The following is a 16,770-nucleotide window of genomic DNA, read 5'->3' as shown; positions in this document are numbered from 1 at the left end:
TCTGCAAGGTGCTTGCAGCTTCTCCCTCAGCCACTACCTCATCCGCACTTCTGCTCTGAGAGCACTGTCTTCTAGGAATGACACATGACATTCCAACTCTGGTCCTTTATCTCTGCAAAACTGGACAACTTCCTGAATAAAATGTCACGTTTGGAAGTAACAATGCTTACAAAAAGTGTAGTTTCACTTCCAGAGAGCCTGCAACTCTAAAAGATCCCAGAGTGCCTCATGAACTTTACATATAATATACTGAATATACTGAAGCAGACAAAGGAGCCCACTGCAGAACAAAAATATCAACAGAAAGGGCAAGAGTGACATACAATACTGCCAAAACCCCATATTTTCCTTTTCTTCAAATTTTAGATCTCAAATGTTTCAAGTGCCTTCTGAGGGTTTGAGCCATTAGAGTGCATTTGGGTCATGTTCTGAAGCTTTGATATTAGACATATTGCTTAAATGAAAGCTGCAATTTAAGAAAAAATGATTGATGCTAGCAACATGGATTAAAAGAAAAAATATCTGAAGTCCTTGAAACATCTGACAATAATTACTACATGTAGAGCAGTAAATGAGTACATTTAAAACATAAATGTATTCATAAATGTTGAAGTAGGAGTTTTATTTTATTGTTCTCCTTAGAAACCTAATGATCCAGCTCTTTGAGAGCCAGCTGAGGCCATGAACCTGTCCTTACAGAGGCAAGCTGAAATTTTCAGGCAGTTAAATAGGGAGAGAGGCAGTTGCTAAACCCACCAACATTGCTAAACCCACCAACAGCTACCTGACAGATTTTGCTGTAATTCTCCTCCAGACATCACAGGTAATGGGGTAACATGCATTAGCATGTCAAAGTTTTCTCTTAAACTGAAAACTTAAGGACTGGACTCAGCATGAACAGGTAGAAAACACCTTCTATCAAATACAACCAAATATGTAAAACTAATAGTGGAATATGATCAAATGACAGAAATAGGGGGGAAAAGTGTTGAAATAAAGGAAAAAAAAAAAACAAAATGCTGGTCCTGTAGTAATTTATACCACTAAATATTATACTTTTTATCTTTAGAAAACTACTAACCACCATGGTAACCAGTATTAAATAGATCATACCCTCAATCAGGAAAAGGCAGTTTCTCAATAGAATAAGAGGGGTTTTATTTAATTCCCAGCAACAAGAATTCCTTTTTGTATATTTGGTTTAGGATTTGTGTGCGTCTCTGATAAAGGAAGTTCAAATCAAGTGAATGTATTATATGATTGCTGCCAATTCTTCCCCTACTGGAAAGGGGCAAGAGAAGCTCTGTGTGGAAATAATTGGGAAAAGATTTACTCTGCTATCTGCAAATAAAGCTGCAGTAATATCAATAGGATGGTGAATTTGACTCAAAACCCAGCGTATTGTTACCTGCCTTTCCATCTGGTAAGAGGAATTGTTCCATTCTGTGGAGGGAAATTATACAGAAGAGTACAGATGGCTACTTTAAAATCTTATTCTTATGTACAGCAGACTATCAATAAGGGCTTATTTTTTATGCACAGATCCTTACATTATTAAATAACTATTTAAAGCTTACACACAGGAAAGATTTTTACCAAATAAATACTGTATATTTTTATAAATAAAATAGCATTTCTTCCACTTTTACAGAAGAAGTATGTCTTAGAAATTAATGGTGTGGACATTTATTAGAACTAAAATGAGCAATACATTTTATAATCTTGAATTTATTTTCTTACAACTATATAAAATATAGTTTGACTATAAATGACTTAAAATCATACTTTTCCCCCAGTGTTTTCCTTCCAACTTCCTAGTAATTCTTCATTACAGAGGTTTGGAATCCCAATTTTAGCCCAGTTCTCACATGGTGAAGACAAAAGCTACAGACACATCACCAAGTGAAGGCTTCCACTTGCAAGAGCCCAGATGTAATGAAACTTCTCCAAGAATTATTTAATTACTCAACTTGATCCCATCATTTTCATATTTTTCATTCCTGCATCCAGCAAAATTTCTCTCATTTACTATCAAAATTTGAACTTTGAAACATTCCTTTAGCACATTCTGCACATTCCAACTTGCCTATTCCCTGAGAAGTTCCCTGTGTATAATCCTGCATACAGACACACCAAAACATATGGAACTTTGAAAACCTCTGTTGACAGATTTCAATGAGAAAATAAAATCAGCAGCTAGTAAATCAAATGTTAGAGAAAATTAAATTTAAAAACTGCCTTGAAGCAACAGTTTTCCCATAAAAATATGTTTTTTAGTCACCATGATTTTCCTGTTATTACCAATAGCATGTTTCATTAAAAAAAAATTAAGGGGAAAAACAAGAATATAAGTATTTTTATTTGAATCTGTTTTTAATGTTTACAGTCTAGCTACTTAGACTAATCAAACCATTCCAATAATTTAGTGAGTTAGTAAAAACTAAAGGTTTTTACCAACTGAAACTACCAACTCAACAGAAACAAAAATATTAACATTTGAAAAATATATGACCATTAAAGAAACATTGTAAAACAGAATGCAAATGTGTGCTTCACGCTGCTTTACAACACTAATTTTGATTTCAAATGGCATTGTGCTTCATGCCATCCCACAGCACAATTAAGAAATGAATACAACTGAGAGATGGCTATATTAAAAAATACTTAAATAAATAAAAAATAAAATAAGTAAGATCTTCCATAAAACCACAGAGCTGATAAGGCAGGGAGGGGAAAAAAAATTAAGTGTTGTAAACTTTCCCTGATTTCATAAAACTTCTGCCCACAAGGCATGGTGTGTACATAACATAGAGCCCTGCAGCTAAGACTTCTTAATCAATAACATTCTTGACAGAAATATAAATCTAAATTTCTCACTGAACAGCCAGAGTTTGGAATTTTCATTGAAATCCTTAGTTTAGCAAACCACAAGGTTGTAGGTTTTCTGATGAGACTGCTCAACAGCCTAACTAGTCAGTAGCAAAAAAACCCCAAAACATTCATCCACAGCACTGGGGAACAGTACTCCCACTTGGAATCAAGTGTCATATGACTTATAAAGAATATAATAAAGTAATAAATAGAAGGAAAGCATTGAGCTGATTTAAATTTCTCCTTATCTTCTAGATAATGACTGCATATATCTTATGATACGTGCATGAGAGGCTGTGAGTGTATAAATGATTTTTAAAGAGGAAATAGTTTTCTATTTTTTAAAGCATAATGCAAAATAAATCAAGTTCATATTCTTCATATGAAATTTAGAATGAGTATGGGACTGCATTCAGTGACTCATTAGTGATTGTTTTTTAATTTTTTTTATGTTCTTCATCTCCTGATGTTCTAAGGGAAATAGTTAAAAAACATTTGATTGGAACTTCTATACATGAATGGATCACTTTCTCAAACCAACCATCAGAGTAAAATGGCAAATTCTAAACGTATCACTTGATGACGTCCTCCAAATCAAAATCTATGATTATTTGTTGAGTGCCTAAAAACCGAACAGATGTGAATCTCACAATCTGAAATGTCATCACAGCCAAAAAAAAAAAAAAGGCTGCAGATTTTATTTCGTCCAAAAAACCTCACCAACACTAAAAATATCAAATGTTTTAACACCACAGCTTGCCCTGGACATGGTTTGTGCATGAATCTAGAAGGAGAATGTATTACATGTGACTAAAAAAGGGATTTTTCAGTCTGAAATTGCAAATTTCAGTTTACTCTTGAAAAGTCAAAATTCAAATTTCTGTTTCATCTATGTTGTGGAATTACTGTAACTTCTGACCAGGGAAGTCCACAAGTAGGAAAACCTTTTCTCTTCTAGTTCAGTAAGAAAGTTAATTAAAGGCAGAATAAGTCTGCTTCTGTGGTTCAAGTGTTACAAAGGACAGAGGAGAAATTGTTGGGGTTTTTTCTTCCTGTATTTTGTATAGTTAGAAAGATATCAATACAAGCTAGTAATCAGATCACTCATTAACTCCTAGAAATGATTAATTGTACGGGCACAAAGGAGGGAAAAAGCTTTCTCATTGAAGACTTAATTCAGAGCTTAAAGATATTATCATTCCAGGTTTTGTCATGATAAAATTTCATCACTTAGTCCTAATCTTGATTTCCCATCTCATCCTGAGAGTCTTCAATTAGCTGGACACAAAGTCCTAGAGGTAGCAGGGGAACAGCAGAGCTGCCAGCACAGCTCTTTCTCACGGATATACACAGATCCTCTGCATCAGAAATTTTTGTTTCTTTACAATTTATCAAGTGAAGTGTTAAGGGTAGGATCCAAGCCAGTTCCCTGAGTGTATCAAAGACAAATTCACAAATCCAGTGTATGTCCTGTGCCAGAAGTACCTGGCACCTCTCCCTGCTGGGGAGGAGTCAGCTGGATTCACCTGCTTTTTCCCCAGTTCCAAACAAAGCTGCTAAGTTAAGTTTGTTGCCAGATACTATTGAAATAATTATAACTGCAAAAGGAAGAAGGTTCCTGTTAATTAATGCAGTGTACCTGATAGAGCAGACTGAAAGACACATCTTTAAATATAAGGCTATTCACAATTAACTTCAATGTGTTATTTCTCCTACTTGTTAAGTTACTTCACATCAGTATTTGATTGCTCTTAGTACTTCATTTGTTATGAAGGTGCAAACTCTTCCTCTAAACAGAAGAAGCTATTCCAGTGCAAAAAAAAAAGTATTTTCCATGGCAGGCCTACACATTCCTATGGTCTCGATTTTATGATGTTGGAAAATGTCTAAAACACCTCAGTAAGGTTCCAAAACCCTAAAAATTGAATTACTGTAATTACCATCAAGACAACTGACAAATGCAATGAATGTAATTACCAACTCATACGTATTTTTTCCTTACATTAATATTTTAAAAACCTAAGAGAATGGAAGACAAATAGAGGTAATTCTCCAGTTTGTTCTTGGAAACAAAATGGATTTTTTTAAAAGTCCTTAGTGTCTTCAAAACATTACTAATATTTGTGATGTAATTCTTTAACAAAAGTCTAGCTAATAGTGAAATTTCCTGAGAAATGTAGGGAACACTGTATCCACCACGAAAACATTATCAGGTCAAACACAAAACCCTGTACCGAAGCAAGGATGTGAAATGGGAAAAAAAGTGCTTATTTACTAATCAAGGATTGCAATAACTTCAGGCTACATTTAATTGTACTTACAGCTGACACTGGTCTCCTTTGATTCCCTTGGTTGTACAGAAACATTTTCCTGTTTGCATGTGACAGATATTTGCATGTCCACTGCATGTGCAAGCTGTAAAATTAAAAAGGAAAAATGAGATTTCCTCACTCATACTTTACTTGATAATTAAATGAATATTCACATATTTTAATACTTCACTCCAAACACATTTCCTACAAGCTGTATTGACATATATATATTACTACTTAGATTATAATCTTTTTCAGAAAAATTCACTAGTATACCACTTACTTTATTTTCTGCAGAGTTAAAAACTATTTGTTTGCCATTAGAGGCTCTCCTCCACAGGTCAAGTAACAGCAGTTTGAGAAAAGCCATTGAAATCTACCATCTCAATGTGCAATATAGAAAAATATTCATAATTCATCTTTTCTATACAGGGTGAAATGACAAAAGCAATAACAAAATCCATTTAGTTTGAAATTTCTAATTAAAGTATTATTGGAGATCTGTGGTAAAAGATTTAATAAAATTGGAATTTTTGCTTTTGACAAAAGCCAACAGAAAGAAATCTCTGAAACCATTTGAACAAAGGCAGAGTAAACACTACAGGTATAGTCCACAAGAAGAATTTTCTAAAAGCAGGAAACAGGCAACTTTAAAAGCTCCTGAAATCACAGCTGAAAGAGAATCGCAGGAACATCATCACTCCACTTCAAGGCCAAAGTAACTCTCTCCACAGTGGTCTGCTCACTGCCACTCTTGCTGTCTGATAGATTCTCACCTCAAAAACATCTTTCTATTCCCAGTTCTTGAGCTCTCTTCTGCCTTTTCCTGTCCATGTTTATTTGAATTACTATCTTGTTTAGGCAGCCATTTTTTATTCCTAACCAAGTGTACAAAACTTACCATTCTCTCCCTGGTAAATGTGTCAATACATCCCCACATCAATGGAATGACTCCCTGCTAATATTCACACCACTCTCAAAGTCTTTCTTTAATCCAAAGTAACTTCCAACCTACCATGATGTTCATATTATGCTTTCACTGAAGTTTTAATTATGACTAAGATAAAGGATTTAATATATGAGGTCCTGCTTGGGAACAGATATGGTACCAAGTGGTGACCTGAATAAGATAAAAGTTTATTCTCCACTTTATAATCTCATATTGAATTCCTATCACAGACTGAGTTTTAAACTTCCCTTATACTGATAAGGAATAACACACAATAAATCCTTCTTTGACAGTGTCCCATCCCATACACACTCTCACCTCTCTGCCACAGCCTAAGACAAATAGAGAAAAAGGTACTAGAGAATGTAAAAACCTAATTAAATGTAAGATACTGTTGAAATAATATGTCCATTTCAGGACTTCAATGGTTTGTTCAGCCTTCAGAGCTCATTAAATAGCCAGCTGAACTCAAGGAAGAATTCTTACTATGGAGGTGCCAGGCATTCAATCTGTCAGCAAGAAATACCAGAAATTTCTATGCAGCACATAGTGATGCGTGATGTTTTCTCTTTTTCACAACACAACACTTCTGAAAAATACCTACAGTTACCACAAAATCCTACATTTTGTAATTCTGCTATCCTCTTGACGCTCTACAATAAATGTCCATTGAAGTGCTGCCACTACACTATCAGTTATGTTTTCCCAAATCCATTCATGTTTTCCACTCTACATTTATGGAATCATTATTTAGGCACTTTAAAAGCCTCTTTGCAAAAGTTAATTTCAATTGTGTAAATCTTTGCAGTGTTTTTAGTGAAAAATACAGCAATATATTCCTAGCAGCTTATTCTGCTTATAGTTAAGTGCTCTTAACAGTGATGCTCCATTACAAGACAGCACAAAAGTTATAAAGCAGCTAAAAGGGTGAATTCTGAAGCACATTCCAAAAACTGTCAGTGTTTTGACAAATATAAAAGCTATTGCCAACTAACCTTAATTGATTGCTCCCACAATTACTCCTCACTTAATAGGAAGTAGATCACAAATGTGAAAGTGGAAAACATAAATGATTATATAGTAGCAGCACTTCAATGAACATTTATTACTCTGATTCAGTAAGTTCCTATTAATCTCACTGTTCCTGGACAATGCCATGGGAAAAGACAACACTTTTGCATTTACACTTTTTAAATCTCATCTAGAAAAAATCTGTTTCACAGCAATGAAAGCATATTGTAATGTGCTTTTTCTATGCAGTTAAATATCTCAGGCTTGCAAGTGTGTGATGAAAAATTGATTCCTACCAATCTGTGGATCTCTATGTGGGGTGTAACCCCAAAAAATTCATTTAAGCCATCACTGCTGATACTGAAGCAAATGTGAGTGTATGTGATCAAAGAAATGCAATAGCAGAAGCAGGACAATATTGTAGGACATTTAGAAGAAGACTGACATTCTTCCATTACCCCAATATTTCCATACTCTTCTATACATATTTTCTTTAATGTTTTCTATTTGTTTTTCTCTGCTTAATCACTCTCAGTGAATGGTTTCTCTTGGGATAATAATGTAGTCAACAGTTAAAACAGTAGCTAAAGTAGGATTTTTCCCAGCCTAATGCTACTAGAAGTAGACTAAGTCCTGGAATCAGTTTTAAAATCGTATTTTGTACCAATCATTGTCAGCTGGAGAAATCAGGAAAAGAAATTCAATTTATATTTTCCATATATTTTTGAGGCCAACTCTTCAGTTCATTCACTGAAAGGGTTGTTAAGAACTGGAAGAGGCTGCCCAGGGAAGTGGTGAATTCACTGTTTCTGGAGGGATTGAAAACATGTGTGGATGTGACACGTGGGGATTGGGAGTCAATGATGGGCTTGGCAGTGTTGGGGTAATGGTTGGACAGGGTGAGCTTAGAGGTTTTTCCCAAACTAAATGTCCATGATTCTGTGTATTCTGTGCTGCACCCTTGGAAAGAAACAGTGAGTTTAGCCCAACATCAAGTCTCCCCATACTACTTTGTTCATTCATCTTCAGCTTGGGTTTATCTCACGGACACCTGCTTTTGTTTAAACAGTAATTTTAAATACTTAATTACCATGCTTCTTACCAATATTGAAATGAAATAATCTATGGCTCGCAATAAAAACCTGCTTAAGAGATAGAATTTAAACATTTGTTTTGTTATCTTTTATATATGAAGTGAAATGATGACATTAGAGCTTTAAAAACAAGTAAAAAACTCACCCTTGCAATATCTACTCTATTTTTAGGGAAATAGCAGCTCAAAATACTCTTTTGTACAACATGCAGATTCTAAGTGGAACAGAAAGATTATATGAAAACAATACAATCCAGTAGAGCAAATCCATGCTGCAAAATCACAACCCTATAGAATTTATTAAATAACAAATCCACAGTATGATTGATTCCAAGTTGCCAGCTCAGCATATAAATGTTCTTGCTGATGCTGACAACAAAAGACTACCCATCACTATTTCCACGCAGTGTGCATTTTAAACAACTGAATTTAAAAACACTTATTGGTTAGTCCCCATCTCCAACATACAGCTGCACGAGCATTTTTCTCTCAAATGGAGCTCACTACAGATGGTGATTTAAGTGAATATGTTTGATTACATGAAAGGTTGCTAAACCACAGCTGCACATGGATAATTACTATAAGACACCTTGCTGATGTTTTTTAAAAAGGAAGCTATGACAATGCCATTAAATATTGAGGTGTGCTACTTTGTTAATTTTGCTAACATTCAAGGCATAAGTTAAGTCAAAAGAAAAGGAGATAGAGCATTTCTCTTAGACTAGGCTAAATAAGAAATAGCAAATATAAACTTCTATTAGACCCAACATTTTAATTCTCAGTTTCCCCGTAAATGTTCACCTATGTAATCCATTAGTCTACTCATGACAACTGCCCTACAGAGACTATTTCCTACATTAGTAATATTGCAAAACTGTCTAGTCACTTAATTCTCTAGATGTGTGTATTTAGTTAGAATCCCCAACACCCTTTTCACATTCGACAATTGCTTCTATAGGAAATACATCCACTCAGCCTTTGAGACAGGCAATGTAAAAGCAAAAAGATGTGCCCAGTAACACATTTGCATTAAAATTAAGCTAAAGAACTTCTGTGAAGCAATAACCAATAAAAACAGGAGTACAAATAAAAAAAAAGGAAAAAGATTATATTAGAACATACTGCTGTACATGCAGAAATGGAACTGTCATTTTACAGTCACATGATTATCCTCCAAAATAAATCAGTCTTAACAGAATGATTAACACATGTATAGCTAATTTTATTTTCCTCTTTCTTGTTTTACCACGTGATATATCTTTCTTTGGTGTCAAATTAATTTATTTTTGATAGTAGCCTACTAGTACAGAAAAAAAACATAGGTGTACTAACACAGTGCTAAGGACTGTGAGACACAGAGAAAAGGTAAACAGAATAGACAAATATTTTGGATTTCTGTTACTCAGATATGGAACTTAAAGTCACAGTAAAACACAGACAATTTTACTCAACCTTGAACTAACACTACTGAAACCATGTGACCACTGGCAAGGCAATTACTTTTTCCTGAAAAACAACAGTCAAGGAATCTGGAAATCACAGGTGTCATCTCCTCAGTTTTTGGGACTAAACATACATTCCAGAAGTGGGATATTTATCTTAATAAACCCAGAAACAACAAGTGACAAAAATCATAATTTAGTTTGGTTGAACTTAAAGACAACCTTCATCAGTTAAAGGCTTGTATTTGTTCTTTCGCCATTTTTGCTCTGGCAAAATAGATCCACTGTGTTTGTATTTCATTATTCCTTCTGTTCAAAGCATTCAATCCTGAAAAGTGAACAGATTTCCTTTGTTTATTTGTAATAAATACCTCTCAAGCAATCACAGTAACGCTGTCTTTAATCATCAGCAACTAACAGTATAAAGACAGTCTGGAAAACCATAATTTTGTTTTATACAAGTAGATCATGAAAATGCAACACACAAGATTAACACTGAAAGACAGGATCTTTCTCCTTGATAGGACCTGAGCAGAATCCAAAACAATTAACAAGAGTAATGCCGTATCTGAATCTCTCATGCCAATACTGAGCCACTGTACAGAATTTTTATTGCTCACTGATGGAATAATATACATTTTCTACCAAAAAACATGCTGAACCAAAACACTGCCACATGAACTCATGAAATACAGTAGCAGCAATTTCATGTTTTCCATGTTAATGTTTGAAAAACTGAAACTTTTACACTCCCTTTGAACACATAAAACTGAAAAATTCCAAGAGAAATTATTACAAATACTTTATTTGGAGATAAGTTTAACATGTCATACTTATCAGTTTCCTTTTCATTTCTTCAATTTCATTTCATTTGTAAACATAATATTAATATTAGTTACCAAAACCTAAATAGCCTACAAATTTTAAACTGGGCTAACCTTCAGATTTTAGGAGTTCAACTCAAAACTGAACTCTGTATCTGATGTATGGGACAGTTTTTACCTATCCAAGCATTTTAAGAGACCCTTTCACAAGATTCAAAATATTATTCCTTAAATTACTTTTAGTTTTCCCAGCTGTGAGGAGATTTCACACATGAAAACACAAGAGAAAACTAGAATTACTTTAAAAAGAAGTAGTTTCAGATCTGACTGACAAACTTATCAGCTTTAGTAAAAACTAAAACAGTGAGTCTTGGTAGTTATTTTCCAAACAAAAAACAAAAGTGAAGATACTGGATGCCTTCATGGTCTAATATCCATACTGAGATGTGTTTAAGACTTTTTCAGGTAATAAAAGGCCTATTACCTGTTGTCATTATTATTGGTTTTGTTATTGTTATGTCTTTTGAAATTTTCTTAAGACAGTAGCTTCTCTATTTTGGAAATTTTGGTCAAAAACTTCCTTTCATCAAAAGGCTGTTATTTTCCCCTCATTCTCTCTAAAGAGAATACATCATAAATTATAACAAAAAATACAGAAAAAAGATTATTACAAGGCAGTATGAAATGCAAAACTATTCAAAAGCATTCAAAAGTTATTCATAGCAGCCTTAAAGGGTAAGAAAAAAATTCCAATCTAAGGTGAAAAGCATCTGAAGTCAACAACTGGTGATTGCAACTATTTGTGTGTATTTGGTCATTCAGAATAAAAGCCCAAAGAAAAGAAATTACTTACATAATTTATCAGGCAAAAAATGCCACGAAATTTCAAGAAGTCAGCAAATCATTTCCCTCCATTAGCCATTAGGAGGTACAAAATACGACTGATTTTTAATGTATTCCACTGCAAAGGAGGTGCTTTTTTCCCTTAAATAACTAATGTGGTCTAGCATTATAATGTATTTCATTTAGCACTCAGAAAATGAAGACAGAATCAACTGCAATCAAACTGAAATGCCATAACATGTTTTTTGAGGATCTTGATCAGTTGATCAGTTGAGGAATGAGCTGCACGATGCCTCAAAATCTATTTTCTCACCAGCTGGAGGGGTGTCTCCATGTCCCCTTAGGGAAAGGGGTGACCATTTCAATCCAAAACACACATAGAAGGGGAGATGCAGAAATTAGAAACAAGCCAAATTCCTACTCTTTCCATTGCATTTGGGATAAGAAGATTGGCTTTAAGAAAGGCTTATTTGAGGATCAAGTAACAGTGATTTTAGAAAATGTCATCTTCAGCTTGCAGCTGCCTGCCCTCAGCGCCTCCTGAGGCAGACACGACATCCACGTGAGCTCTTGACATCTCCTTCAATACAGGGTAAAATATGTTTGTTTATCAGAGGCTGACAACATCAGTACATTTCTAGACAGCTGAGAGTTTCTAAATCATGCCCGGCCTACCTCCTCTAGGAACATCATTTGGAAACCAATGGATTTACACATTTCATTCGAAAGGTGAACATGCTGATATAAAGCTCAGACACTAGAAATACATTTTATAAGTATTCCTTACCACATAAAATAAATTTATAGCATGTAAACCTGAAAAAAAAAACAAAAAAACCCCACAAAAATAAGAATGCAGAGCGACTCGTTCATTGTTGTTGGAAGCTATGTTCCACAAGAGCATGCAGGAGGACTTGATCACCAACATCAGTGACAGCAAGAGAATTGTCCTTAATCATTGTGAGTAGATTAAATAAGCACAGAGATAAAGGAATATAATATAAATCAAACTGCTGTATCACTTCAATATCTGTAAAAGCTATAAGTGGTGATTAATTAAAGGATGCCTGAATTCTAAGTTCTCAGGATAAGATGCTGAACAAGCACAAAATGCCTGCTACTTACACAGATTAAGATAGCACATGTTGTTCCTATTCTTTTTACTATTTCAGATATTTTTGTTGCATAGTAAACCTCAGAAACAGTTTACACTAACTTTTTTTCCTTTTTCTTTTTAAAAAATTGGAAGAAATTGGAAAAAAAGTGGTGTTCCCATTTGAGTACTCCATTTGAATAAATTAGAATTATCTTCACTGGATGGAGAAGTTACACTTATGAAAACCAGCCCACTGTAGCCATCAGGCTTACAGAACAAAACTGTACTTGATAAAATCAGTTACTAGTGATTTAAATACACAATTACATTGTCATAATTCTGCCTCTTTCTTAGGCAAGAAAAAAAGTCAGTGGCTCTCCACAATCAACCATTCCAACAGCAATCCTAAGGTGATGCTTGAACCAGTGGTCTGCCATGCTGACTGTTCCTAAAATCAGACCACACATCCTGGTTAAGGAAGCAAAGAGAGAATCAAGAGGTAACTTATTATCAGTTGTACTTGACAGGAAGTTTATAAAAATCTGTGTGCAGTCAAGGAAAAAAATCAAAAATGTTAAACATGTTGAACAGGAATCCTGTCAAAATCTTATGAAAGCCCACAGCCAAGCAAATAATCTCTCTCTGGGGGTTAATCGTGTTACATTCAACAGTTTCTTTTTTTTCTCTCATAAAATTATGAACATCTAAATGTCTATTGATACTTTCCATGCAGTGTAACTCCAGGTCCTTCACTTAAGATTATTCTAAGTATGTATCTATAAAACGTTTCCTAATTCTAGTTTGAGTTTTTTGTTTAAACTTAAAATTAATTGTGCTAGAAATCATACTTTATAATAAAGTTCTAATCTACAAAAAAAATCGAAAAGAAAACTATATGTGTACACAAGAATTAACAGCAAATTGAGATATTTGCTTAGCACATTTTTCTTGGCAGTCAAAAAAACCTGGAACAGTAATTTTTAAAGATGACTTTTTTCAAGTTCCTCGACTAAGTTTTTCTGTGGCAATCCACTTCTGGTTTAATAGCACAGGACTAATTTTGAATACATTCTGATTGAAGTGAACCTAATTTAAATTCTTAACTAAGCCCAAGCACAGGCTTCACTCAGTGGTCAGACTATTTTGGACACTGTTCAATAAACAACATTCATTATAGGAAGGAAAATAAATTTTCAAATCACCTTTGGGGAAAAAAGTCTTCTTAAAAGAGTGTTTATTCTGACTACTCTAAGAAGCTCTGTAAAAAAGAAATATGATGCTCTTCTTGAATAGCTTATTGTGCTAGAATCCCTTTTCTTTGTGTTTCCTATGAACCAAGAAGCCCTTTTCGTTCTACTAAAACCAAATTCCAGCATTTTAGTTAATAGTAAGTGCTTTTATTCTATGATAAGGTATTTTATTTAAAAAACCCAAGGAATTGGTTTCATCTCTATTCAATACTGAAAGGGAAAAAATAAATTAAGGAAAACAAAACACCTTTACCAGTGCAAAACAGAATTTCTTGACAGTCCCCTCATTTGTCAAAACCCTCAGACATTTTGTTTGTACAGCATAAACAAAACCATGTTATTTGCTGGAATTTAGTAAGATTTTCTTCTTCTTAAATTACAGCTTCTTATCACAAAGTTTTGCTGTGAACTTGTGACACACTGTTTCTTCTAAACCAAGGTACAAGCAAACAGGGTTTTTAAATTTATTTCCATATTGTAGTAACTGAAGACAGAGGTACAGAGCACGCCATACTTTCTTCCAATGATTTCCAGCATTTACCTATTTTTATATAAAATGTCTTTATTCACATAGGCTCCTGTGGTCTTTTGTCATAAGCATCCAATCCATTGAAAATCCTTTTTTTTTTCTGTGACTAACCTCAAAGTGCCTGGACTTAAAGATACTTTCGATTTTTTAAATTCATACGTAGTCACTGTGAAAAGAGGGCTTCTAAAATACAAAATTTCCTGTAAATTTTAGGCAGCTAATGATGGAATGTCAAATGTGTGATCTTGCACCAGTGAAATCCACAAATACAATTCCCTACATGCTAGACATTAAAACAGCTAAGCAGAAAAACAATATAAGACCTTTGTATCCCAAGCTGCCCTTTCATACTCTAAGAGAGTCAAAACTCCCCTCTGAACATTCATTCTACTTTAGGAAGATGCAGAAGTAAATGTTTTTGCTGATGCTCATGCTGCTAATTGAGGATATTTATGCTTCCTACATTTCTGTTTTTTCCAGCAGCTGTCAGTTAAAAGCTCTTTGCCCTCACCCTTAAAAAGAATTCATGGCCCTAGAATATAAGATTTTGGACCCAAAAACTTTCTGAAACAGAACTGTGTGTTTTAGAAGAAAAACAGTCAAAGTTTACAGCTGTCTCTTGATGTAGTTTTAAATGCAAGATTCTCTCTCTTGTTTTTGGACTTCAAAAATCTATTTCTCAGGCCAACAGCACCCGCCTAACTTTACCTGTTGAAATAGCATCATACATCAGTTCCTAAAGCTGCTAGTCTCTAGGTGTTTTGAGACCAATTCTCACAGTATAATGGCAGAATATTTGATATTTACTAAATAAAATTATTCTTAAGGAAACAATTCCATTTTGAAGTTTAATATCTTAAATAAAGTAAAAAAAAATTACATTCAGATGCTTAATATTTGATGCTTCCCTACCTGCCCTATGCAGTCACAAACTACTAGTAATTTTAAAGCTACATAGTGATAGTGTTAAAGTCAAAAATAAAGACTGCTGCTTTCTGTTCACTCTGCTTACATAACTTCTGAAAACCTTGAAAAATAAGTCTAAATGTAAGTTAGCAGGTACCTTTCTATCAACTACATACACAACAGTTTTAGTCAAAAAAAAAAAGTGAACAAAAAATTGTTTTCCTTGTCACGTTATCAATTTTTTCCTTTCAGAAAGACAGGTCGCTTTCTGTAATGCATGAAATGATGTAATCTGCTAGCCATAAAATTTCATATATAAATGCTGTGTACATATTCATATATACACGTGTAACTATATTCTAAGAATATGGCTGGGGAGCAAACAAAGGCATCCTGTTTACATTCCCCTGCGTTCTATGGGCCAATTCTCCTGGGATCTATTTCCAGTTGGCTTTCTTTACTACATTTCTCCTATTTTTGCATAGATAACCTAATTCAAATTGATGTTTTTGTTGCTAAAAAATCAGAATGCATATTACTTAAAGTATGTGCATTAGAGTGGGTTTTGGTGTAGGCAGCTCTACATCTAAGGAACCCCACAATTACTTTTAGGTAATCAAACTGGATTTTTTTTTAAATATCTAACACACTAATTGCCCTTTGTGCTCTACAGGAGCAGAGCTCTTGAGGGTGCCTATGGCAGCTTTTAACAGTATATTGTTTGGAGAAGAAAGGAATGAAATCAGAATCAGTTCCTCTGCAGAGGGTCATGGTGAAAACACACGATGAAGGTTGCCACTGCCGAATAGGTAAAAATGACAGAAATAGTTCCAGAGAAAACAATCTGTAAAATCACCCATCAGGCACCTTTGAAAGTTAGATAGAACCTAGAATCCAAGGAGACCACTGTCAATCTGCTGCCAGGATGAGTTTAACATCTTTCTCATGTCTCTCTTTCACAGACACTTGAAGTAATGGCTTGTGGCACCCTTGGCCTCTTCTCTCAAAACCCCGCATCTCAGCTGTCAGTAACTCAGCAGAATAATCACGTTTTCTGAACAGCAAGTCTTGAACACCATGGAAGATCATCCTTCAGATATAACTTTGGTGTCAACACATCACTAATAAATTTTAGGTTTTATTCTTTTAACCAGCACAAATAATCACAAATATGTATCTATACAACTAATCTACTGTTGGGTTAAATTTCACCAAAGTTCACCACCTCAGGTAGTTTAAAGTAACTCTGACAACTTAGTCTTTTATTGATACCTGTCTGATTTACTTTTTTAATGTCTTTTTAATGGCCTATAGTTACACACCAGTTGCGTGGCTCACGTCTATGTGAAATGCATTCAGGCAGCAGCATGTGTAGATGTATGCACATATGTGTACAAATACAGGTGCTGCACACACAGTGTATTTGCTAAAAACACACTGAGTTTTGATAATGGTTTGAAGATGCAGTTGAAAAATTAGATGTTTCCAGTAAAAGATTAACTACACCTTCCCAAACAGAATGATTACAAACCAAACATGGGGGAAAGCTGCTGCCTTTGGTATTGCAAATGTCCAATGTGTGATAACAGAGAAAGGAAAATATGAAGGCAACAGAAATGCTGCAGACTTGCTTAAGAAATGTCA

At 34.4% G+C, this 16,770-nt stretch overlaps 1 protein-coding gene across 3 annotated transcripts in view; it reads right to left on the bottom strand.

The window, feature by feature from the left end:
• ATRNL1 (attractin like 1) overlaps positions 1-16,770 on the bottom strand; it is a 442,299-nt gene that overhangs the window by 295,504 nt on the left and 130,025 nt on the right. For all 3 annotated transcript variants that reach the window (XM_083866025.1, XM_083866026.1, XM_083866027.1), the window contains one exon: positions 5,193-5,286. In XM_083866025.1, coding sequence (XP_083722151.1) covers positions 5,193-5,286 — 94 coding nt within the window. The remainder of the gene's footprint in view (positions 1-5,192; positions 5,287-16,770) is intronic.

This window comes from Zosterops lateralis, assembly GCF_965231275.1.
Source record: "Zosterops lateralis genome assembly, chromosome: 8".
In the NCBI taxonomy this organism is placed as follows: domain Eukaryota; kingdom Metazoa; phylum Chordata; class Aves; order Passeriformes; family Zosteropidae; genus Zosterops; species Zosterops lateralis.
This window is presented reverse-complemented; position numbering and strand designations above follow the sequence as displayed.